At 31.3% G+C, this 21291-nt stretch overlaps 1 protein-coding gene across 1 annotated transcript in view; it reads left to right on the forward strand.

The window, feature by feature from the left end:
- The first annotated feature begins 8283 nt into the window (after positions 1-8283).
- LOC118205840 (neprilysin-2-like) overlaps positions 8284-21291 on the forward strand; it is a 79458-nt gene continuing 66450 nt past the window's right edge. The window contains exon 1 of the mRNA XM_085826460.1: positions 8284-8665. Within this exon, the coding sequence (XP_085682586.1) occupies positions 8593-8665 (73 nt within the window). The 5' untranslated portion in view covers positions 8284-8592. The remainder of the gene's footprint in view (positions 8666-21291) is intronic.

The following is a 21291-nucleotide window of genomic DNA, read 5'->3' on the forward strand; positions in this document are numbered from 1 at the left end:
AGTCGGAAAACTTATTATAATACAAAACCATAACGCAATCAACAACTTGCGATCGCGTCTTCCGCGATTAAAAGAACCACGATATTTAAACGTTGAAAACAGTAAAAGACCCATTGTCAGCAAAAGAGTCATCTTTGAAAAATAGCTATGTAGTTTCGATTTTGTAATCTATGTTTATGTTTGTTCTGTGTTTCTGAATTTTTGATTACGATTTGCGTATATGTGTTGCATCTACTTTATTGTTTCTTTCGATAACGTTTAATGGTAAGTTGCATTTGTTGTCATCACCTCATCCGCTTTCTGAATAATCAACTGAATATCACCTTTTTTTCCTCCCTATTCTATTAATTCTAGCATTAATAATTAATGAGTTAAACAATAATAATAATAATTAGTATTATTATTATTGTAACTTACCAAGTTACTTTTTCAAATTTGCTTAGCAGCTTCTAAAGAGGTAGCAAACTGTGCGCAAGCATCCTGGTATCTAACTACTGTAGTGGTACCGATAAGAATTCAAATAATGAAATACTCGCACTCGCATTGTGATAAAACAACGGTACATAGAGCTATCGAATTTTGAATGACGTAATCCTACTGCGAATACGGGCATGTAGTAGCACAAATTTGAAATTTGTTTTATTATCGATTTCGTATTTTGTAAAACTTTAACGAATTTTTGATTAATTAACTCAGGGATTTCAAAGATAGCAATAACAACGTTGTACAGAAAAACATATGTGCCAGATTGTGCATAGGAAATTCTAAAGATAGGCTCATTTTAAAATTATATTGCGTTATTGCTGTAGAATCCAATTTTATGGTTTAAGTGCGAAGAACATAGAGAAAACGATAAAAAACGCCCATCTAGGCGTAATGTAAAATCTGAGAGCTTTCATATTTTTGGTTTTGAATTTTACGTAACTGTGTTTTATGGTTAGCTATTTATTTGCACCAAATGTAAATTGAATGTAATGTATTTTAAAAACATTGCAGTTTATTATTAAGATAAGCGGGCAACCTTTATTGTAGGTGTAAAAATAAAATACAGGTAATTAATGTTCGTTCTATGTTTAAACGTTTTACATTAGGAAAAATTAGACGCCAAACAAAATTCTTCAAACGCCAAATGATACTATCTACTAGCACTATTCCACCGAATTTCAACAAACAGAAATTGAAATTACCTAAAATAGAGTTAAAACAATTCGGTGGCGAAATTAAAGATTCGTTTTTTAAGATCCGTTTTGGGGACAATTTCGACGAATACATGAAGATAAAGAAATTCAGAACGAGGATAAGATGTATTATCTAGTTAAAGCGACCGTACCCGGTACGAGATCACGGGATCTTGTAAACAGCTTCCCTGCAACTGCCGAAAATTATGAAAAAGTTATAGAAAGCTTAAAAAATAGGTTCGGCAGGGAAGAATTGTTGGTAGAATTCTATATTCGGGAATTATTAGGTTTGATTATTAAAATGTCACTGATCAAAAGAGAAAATGCAGTATATCAGAATTGTATGACAAGTTAGAGTCGTATTTGCGTTCAGTCAGTAGGAATGACAAGCGATAAATACGCTGCAATACTGTTTCTGCTCGTGGAATCTTGCATTCCCGAGGAAATTTTACGAGTTTGGATTAGAAATTATGCATCAATAACTACAGCAGAAAATTCTCACTCTGAGAAATTGAAACAATTATCATTGTTTTTAAAGAATGAAGTGGAAGGAGAGCAGAGAATTTCATTGGCAAAAGCTGGATTTAATTTAATTGATTCAGGTGCCAAGAAAGAAAGTAGAAAAGATAAAAAGTACCAGAGTGAACATTTCGTGCCTACAGCAAATGATTTATTCTCAGGCCAAAATAAAGCAACCAATTATAGTGAGAAGAATTCTTGCATATTTTGTGAAAAATTTCATGAAAGTCGAGATTGCTTTGTTGCTCAGAAGATGCCTCTGAGTCAAAAGAATGATGAAATTAAGAAAACGAATGGTTGCTTCTTCTGCCTCAAAATTGGACACAGGGCCAAGCAATGCAAGACAAATGTACGATGTTTGATATTCTCGAAAAGACATTGGGGTGTCATGTGTCCGGATTTGCCCACCAATCAAATGAGCAATGATGTTGAAAAGAATAATGAAGAGGAAACACAAAACGTATCACTTGCGAGCACTAATTTCCTAGATGAAGTGTTTCTTCAAACACTATTAATTAATATAGACGCAAACAAAAAGCAGAAGACAGTAAGGGCACTTATCGATACAGGATCGCAACGTTCATACATATTAAAGAAGACTGCTGTAGACATAGGGTGCCCCGCAATTGGATCTGGATCTTTAATCCATGCACTTTTTGGAGGAGTAACAACAAAGAGAGAAATTCACAAATGCTATGAAACGAACGGAGTAGGAGTAAGAACAAAGTGGATCTAAGGTGTTGGAAATGTGGTACTGAAGGTCACCTGCGACGGAATTGCAGAACACCCCGGGTTACGCAAAATAAAACAGATGATTTTACAAGACACTTCATTGGCTTGTGACGGAACAGAAGTAAAAAGAAACCAGTTCTAAAGTGGCCAAGAAATGCAAGACTGCGGTGTTGAAGGCCACGTACGAAAAAACTGCAGAACACCCCGGAGCACGGAAATTAAGACCATTTCCCAGCAACGACGGAGGAAACAAATGAATGACCATATCGAGGAACGGAGGTTGCCAGAGAATGAAAAACCTTGTTTTAAAGCGCTCAAGATTTCTACAGCGAGTGGCAACGGAAACGGACTGTCCATCAAGGGGCATATCGATGGAGTTCCTTGCAATATGATCATTGACACAGGAGCAAATTTTACCATCATTCGGAGAGATTTAGCTCAACAGTTTAAAGATAAACTTATTTGGACGCCATCCTGTGTTACCCTTCAGACTGCATCTGGTGACAAGATCGACATAGCTGGGACGTTAAACGTGAAAATCATGTTTGGAAGTGCCGCCTACCATCACAAGGCATTTGTGGCGGATATTACAGATCCATGCATACTCGGATTGGACTTTTTAAGCAAATACAATTTGTCCTTAGACTTGAAAAACAACAAACTGTTTTCAGCATCTGATGACATGACTATCCATCCTCAGAAGGGATCCTCACCTGGAAATGCCGACGCCTTGTCCGAAAGACCCAGCTCGAGAAGCTGCCGAAATCATGCTAGGTTCGAAAAGAAAAGCAAGACTACCAGCTATTCCCCATCACAAATGCGCCTCGGTAGTGACCTTCGTCTGCCTTGTGACCGCCTTGATCGCCATACGGATGCGCCTTCATTGCTTGAGGAATACATCCAAGATGTCCAGGCCCGTTTTGATGTGATGCACAGTTCCGCACGAAAGCGAGTCAACCTGGCGACGGAGAAAGTGAAGTCCAGATACAACACGAGAGCTACTAGACATAGATCCAACAAAGGAGACAAGGTGTGGTTGTGGAACCCGATTCAACGAAAAGGACACAGTCCTAAATTACAGTCACCTTGGGATGGCCAGTACACAGTCCTAAACAGGCTGAATGACGTCGTGGTTCGGATTCGTAAGTCTTCGAACTCTAAACCTAAAGTCGTTCATTACGACAGGTTAGCTCATTACTATGGCCATAGTACGTAATGTAAATAATTGTAAATAGTGTAAGACCATGGTCCTTTTTGTTTCTAAATGTGTATTTAGTACTTTATTTGTATTTTGTATTTGATTTGTATTTGATAGCATTTGATTTGTTTTATTTATTGCATTTATTGTTCATGTTGTTTATTATTGTAATGTAATGCTTAGCATTGCACTTATGCCTTATTTGTAAGTTTGGCTTCCTGTGCAGGGATTGTACTGCCCGGGACGTGCAGTCCTTGGGAAGGGATCAGTGTTACGAATTTGGCATTTAAATAATTAACGTTAGTTGAATTGTAAATTAAATGGTTTTATTTCTCGCGCAGTGCAGCGCGTGACGAATGTTAAAAGAAAGCTAAGCCGGAAAATTGAAAATACAAGAGCGCGTGCTTGTAACATTTAATAAATATCTCTTTTTGATTTCGAGAAAGTACTAGAAAATTCTCGCGCGCGATTTTAAAATCTTATAGAAGGAAGAAAACCTCTCAGTTCGTAGTAGTTACTTAGTTTGTTGTTGTTTAGAAAACTGCTCTTGTTGACTGTAGCGAATTCTCGGATTAGCTTTCTTTAGCTGTTTTGAATTAAGTTATCTTGAACGTTTGAGTAGTTATAAGATAACTACTGTGATATATTGTGATACTGCATGATTATTTGAGGGCATTTAAGCATTATTTGTTGTGATAATAATAAATTTTGTTCCTTTTTCATCGGACTTGTGCATTCATTTCGTAAAGAAACCGTACGCACGCAACAATATATACAAATACAGTCCACAAAATATTAGGTATGAAAATCTTCTGTGCAAGGTACGAAATGAAAACTTGGTTAAATATGAATAAAATATAAAGCTTGTTTAAATGAAGTAAATGAAAAAATATAAGATAATATAAACAAGCCCTACCATTTAGAATTATGATGGATATAGTACGAGGTCTTTTATGATTTTGCTGTATGACGTAGTCATAATTGCCTAATTTCTTAATGATTTCCTTGTTGTGTTGATCACATTTGAGGAAGAGTTTATGTGATAATTCTAGAATTTCTGAGTCTGTATGTTTAATCATGAGGTCATTATGCAGATTGAATTTTCTTACGAACCAGGGAGCATTGGCTATGATTTTCTAGGCTTTATTTTGTATTCTTTGAATTTTCAATCTGTTCGTACGAGCAGTAGCCGCCCAGCCTGGAGAAGAGTAGAGAAGCATAAAGTAGTATAGGTCTTATGGCTTGTAAATATAAAATTCTTTTAGTAGCGATGCTAAGAGTTGATTGTTTGCGTATTAATGCGTAAACATTTCCAATAGCTTGGTTTACTTTCTTGCAGATTTAATTGATGTGATTTTGAAAGTTTAAGTAAACACCCAGGTATTTGACTGAGGCATTCCGTGCTACTTCAATATTATTAAGTTTGATGTTTTCAAGAGGCTTTCTGGTTAGATGTTTTTTGAAAATAAACAACAGTAGATATTTCAGAGTTGATTGGCTGCAAACTATGGATAAATCTTATCAAGGAATTCTTGAAGTTAGGAGACGGCTTTTTTAGGATTCAAAGATTTGCTTAAAATCGCCGTGTCATCGGCATAGCATGTGATGAGGGCTTCTCTAGGATAATTAGGGATATCGTTGATGTATATGTTGAAGAGCACAGGAGCTAAAATACTACCTTGTGCTACTCCTGCAGTGATGTTTTAAATTTCAGATAAGGAATTTTTAATTTTAACTTGGAAGATGCGGCGTATTTCCGGTTGCGAGGAAAAAGGTTTAATCTTAAGCAGGCATTGAAGATATTTGTGATTTGAGCAAATTCCTCTTCTGGGAAGTTCCATGAGAGTTTTATTAGTGATGGTGTCGAAACCTACTGATTTTTAGGATTTAGTTTAGTATTTAAAGATTTCATTTCATTAGGTGAGGTAGGATAGTTTCTTTTATCTTGGTAGGCGGAGAGAAAGTCGGTTGCATGACTGCAGATGAGCGAATTATTTGTGTTGTAGAATTGATTGACGGTAAATTGCTTTTTATACGTACCAGCAAATTTATTATCAATATCTAAAGGTTTGTTAATTATTATATCGTTGTCTTTAATCGATCATAATATAACTTAGAATGCACAAAATTTATATCATTTGAAAAATTACTTAATCGTTTCCACATGTTTTCTTCAAATAATAAATATTCAAAATAATAAATCTAGAACGATGTATAAAAGAAATTAAGCAAACAAAAGAAAAAAAAATAGTTTTTCACAGACGATTCAGTATTTCTCATTCAATTAATTCAAATGATAAAAACTTTAACCGGAAGGTAAGCACAACATAATTCAATCATTTTTAAAGCAAAAAATGAACAATTTGCAAACATATAAGAGTAAAGAAACTGATATCACTGAGCTGGGTAACACAGTATATATATATATATATATATATATATTTATATACGTTTAGTGCTGCCGATTGCAACCAAAATACGAGGTGCACATCTACATGTTATAGCAGTCCTATATACAAAATTTCAAAGTTCTAAGGCTACTCGTTTTTTGAGTTATGCCAGATACATATTTACGTACGTACAGACACCACGAAAAATTCTCTTCAGAATTCATTTTAAAGCAGTTTTATAATTTTTTTGGAGTAAACGAGTCTTTTAGTCTGTCCTTACGTACAGATGTCACGCAAAAACATTGTTAAATTGCATTCGATAGGTGTAAAAATGGATATTGTCGTTGAAATATGATGCTTGAAACTTTTCGCGATAACAATACTTCCTTTTTACTTCGTACAAGGAAGTAAAAAGAATAAGTTAGTAATTTTTCCTTTGTGTTAATTTATGATGAAATTATATCACACTTTTATTTTTCTTACCATTTGGTTTTGCTACTTTGATAACTCTGCATATTTATTTTAAATTTAAGTTTTTTGTTCTGCATATTTATTTTATGTGTAACATCAGGGTTCGTTCTTAAACTAAGAGATCTGCGTTAACTGCTGCACTTAAAATTATTTTAGATGATGATTCAAAATATGTATATCAAGCTGAGATCGCAATTTCGTTTAGTTTTGTGATTTTTACATTCCTTAAGTTTTTGAATTAAGTCACTTCTTCAAGAGGATTTTCCGTTAATTGTAGGACTAGCACCCATGGCTGAAGTAAAATAACTGTTAATCTCAAGGCAGTTAAAACCACAGGCAAAACAATGATTATTATGATTAACCAAAAAATACTGTTAACTACTTATCTAAAAGTTTAGGTAGTTTAATTTGGAAATAAGCTCATTTCATTTAAATTAAAAGCAAAAAGATCATACTATAAATAATGGAAGGATAAAGTCGTCAGAGGTTCCCAACGACTAAAATGTAAACGGTCTCTAAGAACAATATTTATAAGAGAACTACAATAATGTCATTAAATTAATTAAAAATGAAATAAATTTAAATGAAATTCATTTCATTTAAAAGTATATATTAGATGTTTTTATTTTTTGCAAAATTAATCTGGAAGACATCATCTGCTAACATTCTTTTTTAATGACACCCATATTTCTCTCTTTTTCTTTTGCTGTGGACACTTTGCTAATGATATGCGAAAAGAATTTTTCCATAGCGCTGCAATAAGAAAAATCAATTAATTAAGTTTTTCATATTCATGTCCTATTTAATCTTATGTCGTTAATTTGAAATAAAATTTTCTTTGTTTTCCTTTTATTTATGAATATTTCTTTGAGATAATGAACTGTAAACTATGAACTATACATTACACTATGAACTGCAGTCTTCTAGATATTAGACTCTCAACTGTAGCCTTCAGTTTCCTTTTCTTCCTAGTAAGGCATTTTGTGTGTTCTCTCTTCATAGAAATTTATAATAGACTTCATTTTTTATGCGGCCAGTTCTTTATATTTTCATAGGTTGTGTGAACTTGTTTTATATATGTATAATTCATACCTATTATCTTAATTTTGAGATTTATCTGCCTTTGTAAACCTCCTTTGATAAGGTAAAAACTGTGTAGAGCAAGTAACGTCCACTCTTGCTCATTTTTAAAGAAAAAACGTCTCTTATTCACTCACTTATTTCTATTATTTCTGAGATTTTCCACTGTGTCTTTCAATAACAGTTTAAGCCATCGAAGAAACTATTTGAATCTCATGAGAAATATAAATGCATTCCCAGAATAATGAAAAAACATTAGTAACCAAAGGCTGCTCCTAGCTATTGTAAATTTTTTTATGTAATGAACACAAGCATTTTGCACAAATCCTTGCCGATTTTCAATCTTAGCAATCGGAAAATTGTAAAAACGTAATGAATGGATTATTTGATAAGTTCCTTTAGTTACATGTATTCTGACCCTACAAAAATGTAACATATTGAGTGAGTTGCAGTTTGGTCCATTTTTCCCATCTGCGTCCTGACAATTGTCTACATTTGAACGAATAAAGTTAAGGTTAATCAATCACTAATGACTACACAATACGTATTACAAAATACAAAGCAAGAAAAATACAGACTTTTTTTACTGTCTTATATTAGGACGCACCTGCACTTCAGTTAGTGCAGGTGATATATGTGTCAGATCTAAACATTGTTCAGTTTTTTAGATACATATTTTCTCGACAACAGATTTATTGTCACCAAATACATCATTCAAAATCAATCCTTTAATAACATGAGAAAAGTATACGTGGAATAAATGCAGTGTTAGCACAGAACAATAACACGCTGTTTGCTAAAATCATAGATAAAAAGTACTTACATATTTGTTAACAGCTTTCAAACTCACGAACATACAGAAAAAAGTATTTTAATGTCACATTATCAAAATCCAATCCTGTCTATAGCCGAGGATTTTCAATAGCAATATAATGTTTTGTTTTTGAACCAATAGAAAAAGGTAAAAGTGGTTTTTCAGCAGTCGTGCTATTAACAAGAAGAGGCTACAGCTAGTAATTTCAAAATGTCTCGTGTAATGAACATTGACGTTCTAATGAATTTTGTTTGCTCAGCATCCCTTTTAAGTAAAAATTTATGTAAGTAAAATTTCTTTCTTTATATGAGATAAATTAGGATGGAAGTATATATTTTTTGTCTGAAACTAATTTTATTTTTGAATACTCATGATATTAAGTCATAATCATAAATGAGATTAGTAAGACTTTAAAAATTATGTGAATTATTATCTATTGTTATGTAATATGGAAAGCATAGCAAAGAACAGTAAAATGCAACTTTATAATTTAAGCATTGTAAAATTTAATTATATATTCCTTAAAAAAAAGTATGCCATGACACTTCTTCTAATAAGTTTGAAACATGTTGTATAATCCTTTACTTTAAAGGTCGCCGCTTTTTCGGATGGCCAAGAGTCTCCTTTCCCCATCGATGACGACTAGCTGATAGCTTTGCACTTTGTAATCGATTACGAAGTCTCGATACTTTGTTTACATTTTAGGCGGAATTGTGGAAAATTTTGCGGAACGGAAAAGGGCCTTCACCTTCATATTTTATTTTATTTATTTATTTTTTTGCGGTATACGAGACTGGGCGCAATGCGAATAAATCTAAAGAAACTTGCTCATATTGCTGATACAATGATCAAGAGTATTGATATGTTTAGTTCATTTCTGTTGTTAAAATAAAAAACCGCAATTGTGCATGTAATGAGTGTAAACAATAATGAAAATTTAGATATGTCTGTATTGTTGACTAAGTAGTAATAATGCCTGATTGTAAAATATATATTAGACTACTGATTGTATATGTACGATTTAAAGTAATAATTACGTAGGGTAGAACACAGCAAAAGAATCACTGAATTTTTATTTATTTGAATGACCCATAATTTTTGTTTTGTTCATAGGGATATATCTTTTTTAGGTGATATATCTATTTTAATATATTGTGTACTTAATTGTGTGTGCATATATATACGAATAAACGGGCCTTAAAACTTGGGTTGATTTAGTAAAAAAATTAAATATAGTATAATGTGTTATTATAAACATTATAATACTATACCACACAAGCACTTTCTTATATATGTAATATAATCTTAGATAAATACCAACTGAATCCTTCTTTGAATATCTATAATATTCTCTGACTGTGTTGTTTCATATACAATGATCAAGCAAAGACAGCGTTAAAATTTTGCTCCGAACAGCTGAGATGCGTGTCTTAAATTTTGTACTAAACAGCACAAACTTATGTCTGGAGGAAAGAAATTTATAAATTTTGTTTTGTCTACGATTTTCATTTCTCTACATCGAAAAATTATACTGGGGTGGGGGCACCACTTCACTTAACATTTGATTTCAAGTGGCATCTAATGTTTTATGTCAATAAAAATATGACAGTTCATCCTAATTTTAATCTCTTCTTTATTGTTAGCTTTTAAGAAATTTGCTTCTTATTTGCATTTTGTTCTCTTTCTGTCAGTAGATGATATTAAGGATTTGGTTTTTATTATTTAACCATACTCTCCAATTTCTTTCTGTTGCTTCTCATGTAGGCACATGTTTCTTTTTCATTCTTGCAGCAGATATTAAGATGTGTAGTGCTTCAAGTGAACTAATATTTTGTGGATTTTTGTTTGCTATTGATTTCTTTTTAAATTATAATCCTGCTTAGTGTTAAGATTTATGCGCTGTTTATATCTGGTAATTAATAATAAAAAAACTATGTATTTTCATCATTTTGTGTACATTTTAACCATACAATTATTTTTGTATGCGAATAAATTTGTATTTATTGACTTTTCTTTACACCCAATTATCCCTAAAGTATATATGCTATGCTGAATGCATTATTTCAGATTCAAAATGTATACACAGAGAGATGCATATCACACTATGATGATAACAAAAGTGGTAATTTAATAACATTGACATCGAATATCACCTAAGACAACCACTTCCATAGAAAATATTTTGTAGCAGCTGTGTCTGACTGTCTTACAGAAGTGTTTTGTGATTTAGAATTAACTCGCTGTAATACTGATGCAATTAAGGTTACTAATATGTGTATTCAGCTGTTTTTCTTTATTAGTTCAAACAACCCATGTTATTGATCAAAAAGCAATACCTTATCGTTAGTCATATTATAAAAATTAAAAAATGGCTTTTGGAAATTTTCCTCCTTATGCAATGATTTCCAGTTTGGTAAAAAAGCTTTCATAAGTTGATCTTACTATGGGCACGTATTGAATTTTATTTAGTGTTAAAAATCATTTCTATGGTATATGTACATATTTTTACAGTTTTTAAAATACTTCAGAAATTCATTATCTCATGCCACAAGGCATGCATAAAATAAGCTTATTTCCTTGTACTATTATTAAGCTGTCCAGAAGAAGCCTTTTTTTGACAATGGATCACTGAAAGTTATGCTGTATCTTTCTGTTAATTAGAAAATAATTTTGGATAATAAAATAAATGTATTAGAAAAATATTATATTAAAATGATATTTTTAAAACACATAATTAAATTAATGTATTAGAAATCTGTAATTTAAAGCAAACCTTCGTTCTTCAACTACATATTCATTTCCGATACCCAAAGGCTAATTCCACCATAATAACTTGTATTTTAACTCGTCATTATTCAGCAAAACTTTTTGATTAAAAAATTCTGTATTCGTCCTTTGTGATAAAAGCCCAAGATACGAACCTCCACCATCTGCAAAATGCATGGCTCTCTTTGTACAGGATCTCTGTGGCTGTTACTGGAAGCCTAGAGTATGTTCAAGCAGTAGTAAATAGGCTTCCTTATTCTCTGTTTATTTAGTGTGTGATATATTTGTTTGTGTGTGTTTATTTGATAGCGTGTCTGTATAAATACTTTTGTCTGCCATTGGAAATAAAAATATATGCATTACAAATCCGAGTTATTAAGTATATTAAGGCTGTTTACATTTTTCATTCCAAAACATATATTCAATTAAAATACATTATGCAATTTGTGTTCATCTACATTTGTTAATGTTTAATTAATGCCAACAGAAACATGTTCGCATAAATTCCTCTAAGTAATTTAAACATGAGGTTGTTTAAGAAGGCCATTTTTTATCCATTCATTTATTGAAATATTTGCATTACTTCTTATATATTAAAATTTACATATATTATGTACTTTTTTCAGTAGACAATCGAAGAATATTCTATATGTTAAAATGTATGGTATATGCAATAATTCCCCCCCCCAAAAAAAAAAGAAAAAAAAAAAACTTATCCTCTATTTGTGATCTTATTATCTGATTGTGTCTTCTTCAAAATACACAAATAACCTGATGGAATGAAAATATTTTGGTCATTAAAACTTTTTAATCACTGCTCTTTACATCTACATTTCTTTTTTCACATAATCTGAAGTTTTCGAGTAGTCTGAAGGTTTTCAAACTGTGTTTCACAGAAATTTTAGATACCATGCAACTCCTCTAGGGCATCTGTAAGTCAAAATTTAAAACAATTTTTAATATCACTGGACATCAAAATGAAATACTTGAAATAATCTTTGAAATTCTCTTATTATTGTTAAAAAATATTAAGCAGATTTTTGTTTATGATTAAATTTATAATGAAATAATGAATTTCTTTTTACTTTCTGCATAAAATGCACAAATTTTATATTTCAATTCTTTAACATTTATTTATCTGAGGATAGAAATTCTTCTATAGAAAAAATTACGATTTTAGAAGTTTTTCTGAATTTAAAGATTTGAAGACAACCCTGTTATAAGGGTTTACGATTATAATGTGAATGACCCAAATAATTGTAAATGGCCTATGGCCATACTTAATACACATATTATTTAAATTGACGTGCTTTACCTGTAATGTACATTTGTGACTTATGTTATAATTTAAGTGCACCAGTTTACTCACACTTATCTGTATTGTATGTATGTATTATATGCATCTCTAGACTCAGGTTAAAGCTAGCTCGTTTCCCCTTTCTCAGCTTTCCCAGATGACATTTTTGGGTCTTTACTGGAACTCGACGCACACTTTATTTCGGCTAGAATAACCACTTATCTCACTCTTCTTTTATTCAAAAATTATAACATACTAATTTGGGGAAAAAATTATATTTTATGTTAGTTACTCATGACAACATTCGAAACAACCTACATGTTCGACAAGGGAGGGGTCTAGGAAAGCCACAACTTTTTCAATGAACTGGATGAATAAATGCAGCCCTGCCTTTTGTTGTGTTTTATGCATTTATAAATTTCTACCTGACTGTTTATTCTTTAATTCTATATAACACAATTAATCGATGCTTGTTTCTTGTATGGAATTTTAACATTAATTCTACATAATAACATGAGTAATCTTTTTTTTTAAATTGTATTTTAGCATTATTAAAAAACACTTTGGCACTATGAACTGAGAATATCTGTCAATCTGTCTTCTACGTTAATTTACAATAATATAAATGTGAATATCTGAATGGAGTTATATTGAAAGATCTACTGGATGCTATGATTCCATGATTGTCAATCCACCACATTGGAAATATTAAATCAAACAATAAGTACAGGAAAAGATTCAGCAAGACAATATATCCTCTTTTGAATGAATACATTTAACTGTAGTTATTCCATATGATGTATTATACAACACCCCAAAATCATGGAAAATAACTTTTTAAACCGAGTTTACAGTGTAAAAAAAGTAGTGGAAAAATGTTGTAGTCATGTAACTGGGCTATCTAACATAAAAATTACAGCATATTACACCAGTGTTCTTACCTTTACTGCATATTACAACCAAATAACTACAATTAGATATGAGAAAGAACAGGCAGTGTCAGTACAACCAAGAGTAAAACTTTTACAGAGTTGCTAATTTGAAAACAAGTGAACCTGTAAAACTAACCCTGCATACTGGTTTGCTTTAGATGCATTTGGTAACCAATATGCCGCAAGTCTTTACCAGATTCAATTTTGAGTGCATTAAATACTATATTGCTCATATGTCTTGATCGTGACAATCAATGCAGCTGCAGCATTATTGAATAGAAATAAGTTATATGACTCTCAAATAAGTGTTTGTAAAGTTGTTCAGGAAATAAATATTACTAAATAATAACATGTATTATGTTTATTGAATTGTACAAAACTTATATGTTATACTTTGAATTATCGTCAATTTTAATTGTCTGAAATCTGGTATTTGATAGTATATAGTTGTAGCAGTTTTTTCACTATAAATTCTGAAGAATCCGAAAATAAATGCACATACTAAAGTATTTCAAGTATGATAATATTCAGTATTTAAGATTATCCTAAAAGTATGAAATTTATTATTTTATTTGAAAATAAGTATTAGTGTATCCATGGCATGCAGGTCCCCGAGATTACTCTATTATTCACTCATAGGTGGGGGTGTCACCTTTGCCAAAGGCTCTTTGTAGCCTGCTTTAGGTTTTATACTAATTTTAATTACTGGCCATCTACTGAAATGGTTTCTTTATGTATATCCACCTTTATTCCAACTCTGGTATTTCTACGGCGATGGAGGTTTAGTTGACCATACTTCTTGACAATTCTTTTACTTTTTTTTTCAATTTGAAGCGGTAGACCAGTATTTTCATCTCGCATAACTGTTTTTGAAGCAGACTCGAAAATCTCCTTCAAAGAGTTGGCTACATTGTGTAAATTTTCGCTATCTAAATTCCAAAGGAGTGACCGAATTGATCTGTAATTTGCATCGCACTCATTGATCAAATTTCTTTTTTTACTCAACGTTGCTTCTTCAGATATGGTGGGTAAATTATCTGATGTTCCACCTGAAGGAGTTTCAGTTGATGAATATTTTCGTTTTCTGGTGCCTGAAATACTTCTTGAGACTAAATCTTCATCAACTTTGAAAATAAGTGTTGAAAATAGCCATTCTGCAGTACATTCCAAACTCCAGGCTGGAAACTTCATGCCAGCAAACACAATATGCTTGCACAGCAGTCGGTTTCTTCTGAAATCTAAGCATGTGCATTGACACAGTTGTTTCTGTTCATCAAACGTGACAGAATAAACTGCATCATGCTTAGTTTCAGAAGAAACTTTAAAGAAGCCATGTGAAATTTTTTTATACTACCCACATAAACTTCAGCAGCTCTTAATTTTGTTTTTATGTGATCAATTAACCATTTTGGCTTATTGATTAAATAATTTGGTACATGTTCATTGTATAATCAGGCCTGCGAAAGCATACTCAGATTTTTTCTGACGTAAATTCTATATTTTTCTGGCAGAAATTTCTCAACCAAGATCTTAATTATTTCAGACAGCATACAGTTTTTATATCCCTGAAGATATCTATATTTTAGTTCCTCATTTAAGCGTTCAACACCATTGTTCGAGTTTATGAATAAGTCATTTGGTTTGTAAGCCAAAGCCCATCTCTCAATTTCACTGAACCATGTTAATTCAAAATAATCTTTCACAGCTTCATATTGGTTCCATGATTTTAATACCTCTATTGCTGCAACCATTTCATCTTGAGTTGGAGCATTTGCTATGGCACGTAATTTACACAAAAGCTCTTCTTTAGGAACCACTGCATTCTTTTTCTTAGAAGCCCATCTTGACCATGCCTGCTCTCGATGGAAACTACATATAAAAACCTTAATTCCTGTAAAGACATTTTCCAAACTTGTAATTTCTTCCATTGCAAAATCAACCATCCCATATTTTGGTCTAACGAGAGGCGACCAATTTTTAATAATTATAAGAGCTTCTTCTAATGCTTTGGCTGTTTCATTTTGTGTAATTATTATGCTCACTATTTGATAGTTCACATTTGTTTTGACAACTAAAAAATAAAGTGGGAGAGCATACTTACAGGTTCGATAGGTCGCGTCGAGAAGAACAAGATTAGAACCATATAAGACATATAAAATTTTCATTTCTTCACTTTGATATACAAATAGCAGATTTAGTTTTGAATCTGTCATTTGGCTCAGTACCATCATATGTATTTTCAGTACATGGTCTAAAAAAAACAGAACACTTGGAAGTATCCCAGCTATTTATTAACATTTCTGTATTTTCCTGGTCAATTTTACTAGTTCTAATATCGGATTTTGCTTGGCTTATTGCCTCCATTTCTGGATAAAATCGTCTGCGCGTTTTATCAGTTTCTCCCAATTCAGTTGAAACGTATACTTCTAATAGCTCTGCAATTACAGTGGCATTGCATTTTCCATTCTTAACTTTAGAAGCTATGAAATGCCGCACTCTAGCATCTATAGGTTCTATTACTGCAGCCATGTTACCCATTAGATGATTTTGATGATCTTGGCTATTAGGTAAATTAAACATGAAAACTTCTTCACCAGCAATACTATCTTTATTGGCTAGTTTTTCCTTAATTTTCCGAGATATCATAATCTTTCTTTTTCGGGTTGGCACTACCTGTAATTTAAACATATTTATCACAGTAAAATTTAGAAATTCCAGCACAGTCATCTAAAACTAATTATTGATAAAAGTTAAATTTTAAAAACTTTCTATTCATAGCAAATTATTCAAAAAAAAAAAAAAAAAAAAAAAAAAAAAAAAAAAAAAAAAGAGGAGTCATTTTTTTCCTTTAAAAAAAGCTGTAAAAAGGATCTTCCATTTTTATAACAATAGATCAAATTACTTCTTCAAAGAAACATAACCAATAAAACTTCACTTTGAACAACTTATTTCTATTTGTAGCAAATTGGTTAGAATATAATTAGCATAAAAAGCCTTTATTTCTGGTCTGAAAACATCATTTTATTTGCATGTCAATTACTGAATTATTTATTTAGGAAAATATTACTGTTAAAAACCCTCTTTTGGCCAAAAAAAAAAACTATTTAGAAAAATATGTTGAATAAAGAGACACAAAAAATCATTTCTCTTTTTTACATTGTGACTCTAAAAATACCTTTTGTTTTTATGTCAAAAAGTATGTATACTTTATCATAGAATACCTTCAATACATCTTGCTCATACGTGACAGAATTATATTTTTTCCTTAAAAAAAATTCTCTAAAATTACTAAGACCATCTTAGAACAAAAAGTTAAATAAACTTCTACCTTGAACTGAGGCATCCTGTACATTCGGGTAACATTAATTACAGCTGGACAATTAACTTTTTTAGTTGTCTGGTTCTTGGAATATGCTTTACCAAAAGCATGATCAGTTTGACACTAAAAAAAAAAAAAAAAAAAAAAAAAAAAAACATATATATATAATCCAAAAGGTGATATTTTTGTATAAATTTTTAAATATAACAATGTTATTTTACCTTTTCATTTTTTTCTTTAGCATAATTTTCCTTTTGACGTTTATTCAGATCTTTTCCTTGATGGCAAACATAGGTTTTTCGCCCAAAGTGGAAATAGGGAATATCATCCAACCAGTTTAATCGTAAATCTGGAGTTAGTTCAACTGGAAAGAAAATTTTGATTTAGATCACAATCTGATAAGCTTTGATTTTTAAAAGAAAGAAATTACAGATCTCTATAAACATATTATACATTTAACTGTCTCTATATATACTACGTACTGTAGACACTGCTTAATGTATTGCAGCTGATGTCGTGTATATTGCTATTGAATTTCTAAGTTCTGCTCTTTCATATATGGAAACATAAAAAATGCATCATTTGCTGTAATTTTATTTGCTCAATTTGGTTAATATAATCAAAATATTATACAATAAATTTCTTAAACTGAAGAACAAAAATGATTTTAATCAAGCATTTAGAAAAAAGCACAAAACAATAAAATAAATAAAAAAAAAAAAACTTAATTTCATACGAATTTTCAATAGCTATTGATTTGGAAGGGCTTCAGCACAGTTCCCTCTTCTTCAAAAGGGAGGTAAAAATTCCTGAAAACATCTTTGCCAAAATACACTTGCGTTTTTGCCCAATTTCAGATTTTACATTGGCAAAATCTCTTTAAACAAGGATGCCCTCCAAGTATTAAGATTATAGGTATAGAATTGGTCCAATAAATTTCAGAAACATTATGGACTACTCAAATGAACTTTTGCAATGAAGACTGTAAACAATTGATAAACAAACTTTTATTTTTCCTAATTAAAATGTTAAGAAAGTGGCTAGTTATATTTATAGTTAATTCAATTCCTATTTTAAAAGATACTTTTCTCATCATCTTATATTATCAAAAATGGGCAAATGTAATCACATTAAGCAGCACCTACTGCAAACATAGAGAGATATTAAAAGCATTAAACTATTATGTAAAAAAATTATGTCATTTTGTCTCATATTAAAATTATATATGCTAGGTAAAGTATAGAATGAGCTAGCTGCCTTACGCAAAAGGGATGCCTTTGAGAAGGTCTAATGGGAAACTGTCTTGTATTCACTTATATATAAGAACAGGAAAATTCCCATGCAGCTAATCCATTCAACAGTATTTGTACCTTGATCAAACATCCAGTATTCAGCTATCTTATTTGCTAGTCCATTGGTGCTAAGAGTCAAAATAGACAGTAATGTGATTTTACACACAAGATAAGTAGCATTCATTGACTAAAGAAATATATATATCACATCACTAAAGAAATATATATACATTTCAGAAAACTTTCCTGTTTTCTAAAATTCAATATCTTTATTATTATAACTTCCTGATATTTCAATGCATTATAATTTTATGGTGAACTATTACCTGAAAATAAAACAGAATATTTTTTGAATTGGTAGTGTTTATTATAAGGTTATTTTGAAACATGTTGTTAATGATAAAACTAAAGAATGGATTTTCTTTATAGACTATTAAATGATTATATTTCAAATCAACAGACTGCATTCATACACTAAAATAGGATGAAAAATATAGTAGTCATCGAGACAATTGTCGAGTTTCTCAAGAAACAACAATAAAAATTTTCAAATCTAACACGGTATATCTTGTTTAATGTTTAATATAGTACGGAATGTTTCGTGAAGCATCAGCTATTTAAAAAAAAAAAAAAAAAAAAAAACATGCAACACCTGACAATGAAACCAAATAAAAATCAAACATAACGCTATTACACGTTATGCAACAAAATTAATGAATATGAACGTCTATAAACCCTTTTTTCAACTTGGACCGAATCTCGCAACATCAACTAGATCTTACGTAATAAAATTAATACAAATTAGTGCTGATAAGTTCTTTGGAACAAAATGGCTAAATATCAACTAAACAACCAAAAAAAGCATTTACATTCTAGAGGATTTTTATTTACTCATTACATCTTCAAAAATTACTTACTCTCTTTATCGAATGACTTTCCATAGTAGTAAACATATTTTGTTACAGTTTCTACTTCGTGTCTGCGAAGTATTTCTGTAAATTCGCTCCAAGATTTCGCAAAATTCATTTTGCCTCTAAACACAAAGGTTCATACACGAGACGGACTTTGAAACTCGTAATCGATAAACCGGCCATTCCCCTATCGTTGACACAAGTCTTTCTATCGATGGGAAAAGGAGACTCTAGGCCATCCGAAAAAGCGGCGACCTACTTTAAAATAGTCACTTCAAAGCCGCTGCCAACCCTTTTATGTGCAATTTTCATCACAGCATTTTTCTCACGGCATCTGAAGCTGTAGTTCAAATCATCGTTCATTAGCGCGCTTTTCATGTAGCGAAACAATAAAAGAATATGAAATTTGTGGGAGGAATTACGCGACACAATTCTTTTTCAAGAGCACTTTCCGAGCAATGTGTAAACGAAGCGGTATTTTTCTTTATTTTACATGAATCCTCTCGAATACAATATATTCTCTTTAGCACGTTTTTACGCATTATGGAAATCATAGTAAAAAAGATAGTCTTACATTTTAAACATAATAAAATTTAAAGAAACTTTTAAAATGTGATGGGATATGAAACGATGTGGAATTAAAACACTGAATTCGGAATTTCACGTTATTCAAGGATTGAAGTCTTTAAATTAATGACATCGATAAACGAAATGTATCGTTTTCGAAGATGATATATAACAAGTGTTGAAAAGGGAAAGATATTAATTGGATTGCTACGCATTCTTGAACAAAATGATGTTACCAAGTTACAGAAACTGTAGTTCTGATAATTGGAAGTGATCATCATTCAGTGAAGCGTAATAATTTAGTAAAAAAGTCCAAAATAAAAGTTATATTATAATTATGGATGATAAGTTTCTCAAAATAGAACTAAACATATGAAAACCAAACACTTCGGTGAAACAAAAATGCTGAAGGAAGTGTTTGTATGCAAATGAGGACAGCTGCACAGATAACGAAATTTACACAGGAGAAAAAAAAAATAAACACGTTTAATAAAAATAATAACAGTGAATTTCTACGTTCAAGCAAAAATCACAACTAATAATAAAGATTAACAGGGATTAATAGCTTCAATGTTAATAAATAACAGCAGTTCTAAGTTCACAATAATGAATTGTATCAATGAATAATAATAGTTCACTATTAATAAATATTAACAGTTATAAGTTCATAATTAAAAATAAATAATAATAGTGGGTTCCGAAGTTCACGCAAAGCTCACTTTTAATAATAAATGATAACAGTGAATGGTAACAGCTCATTGTTAATAAATAATAACAGGTCTAAGTTCACATTTAATAATGAATAATAACAGTGAATTTATAAGTTCATTGAAAGATCACAATGGGTGACATATTACAACAGTGAATAATAATAATTCACTGCTAATAAATAATAACAATTCCAAGTTCACAGTTAATAATAAATAATAAGAGTGAATTTCTACGTTCACTCAAATATATTGAGCGTGGAATGATGCTTATATTACATGCAGGATAAACACAGAATCAACTGAATGATATGACATTCTACTACAGTGCAATGCGAAATGCAAAATTGCCCTGTGTTTCATAGTACGGTTTATGTGTAATATTAAATTTGGAGCTACTGTTTAACACTGAAGGATAGTATACTAAATATTGAAATAAAAATAATGATTAAATACAATAGGATCTCGAAATATGTTTTCTAAAGAGAATAAACACAAAATTTCGTTGCAGTCCGTTCACCCGTTTACTCTGTAGCATGCCGTTTATAGGGGAAGTTTATTTATAACCGCCTGGTATAATAAAATAATTTTTAGAGTTTGCAAAGGTTTCACTTTCAGCATCTTTTTCACTCTGCGCATTTCTTATCATAAAATATCATCTGTAGATAAATAATATGGACGTAGAGCTGAGAGCTACGTACGAGGCACTCATGAATCCATGTGTAGGTATATCTAAGAGTTCATACAGAAGCATCGCAAATAATTAATATGTACTTCACCACAAACATTTCTCTAATAAACAGTCTTAGCGTTAAATGCTGAGCCAACAGCATGATATAGAAACGAACAATACTAAGAAATGATAATTCGAACAACCATACCTGCGCGTATCTATAATAATACTTATAGTGTAGAGACATTAGTATATTTTTGGAAGCAGTCAAGATGAGAAATTAGCAACGCCTTCGCCGGGAATCGAACCGCGGACCTCTGGAATACCGGCCCAGCGTGCAAAACCACTACACCACGAAGGCGCGCTAGGAAAGCGGGAGAAATACCTTAGATACACGCCTTTTTAAAGGGCGACTGGGGTTTCAGGGGACCCTATCGCCAAATCA

Source organism: Stegodyphus dumicola, chromosome 11 (assembly GCF_044657685.1).
Source record: "Stegodyphus dumicola isolate Sdum_Otavi_A_Nest chromosome 11, ASM4465768v1".
NCBI classification, from domain to species: Eukaryota; Metazoa; Arthropoda; class Arachnida; order Araneae; family Eresidae; genus Stegodyphus; species Stegodyphus dumicola.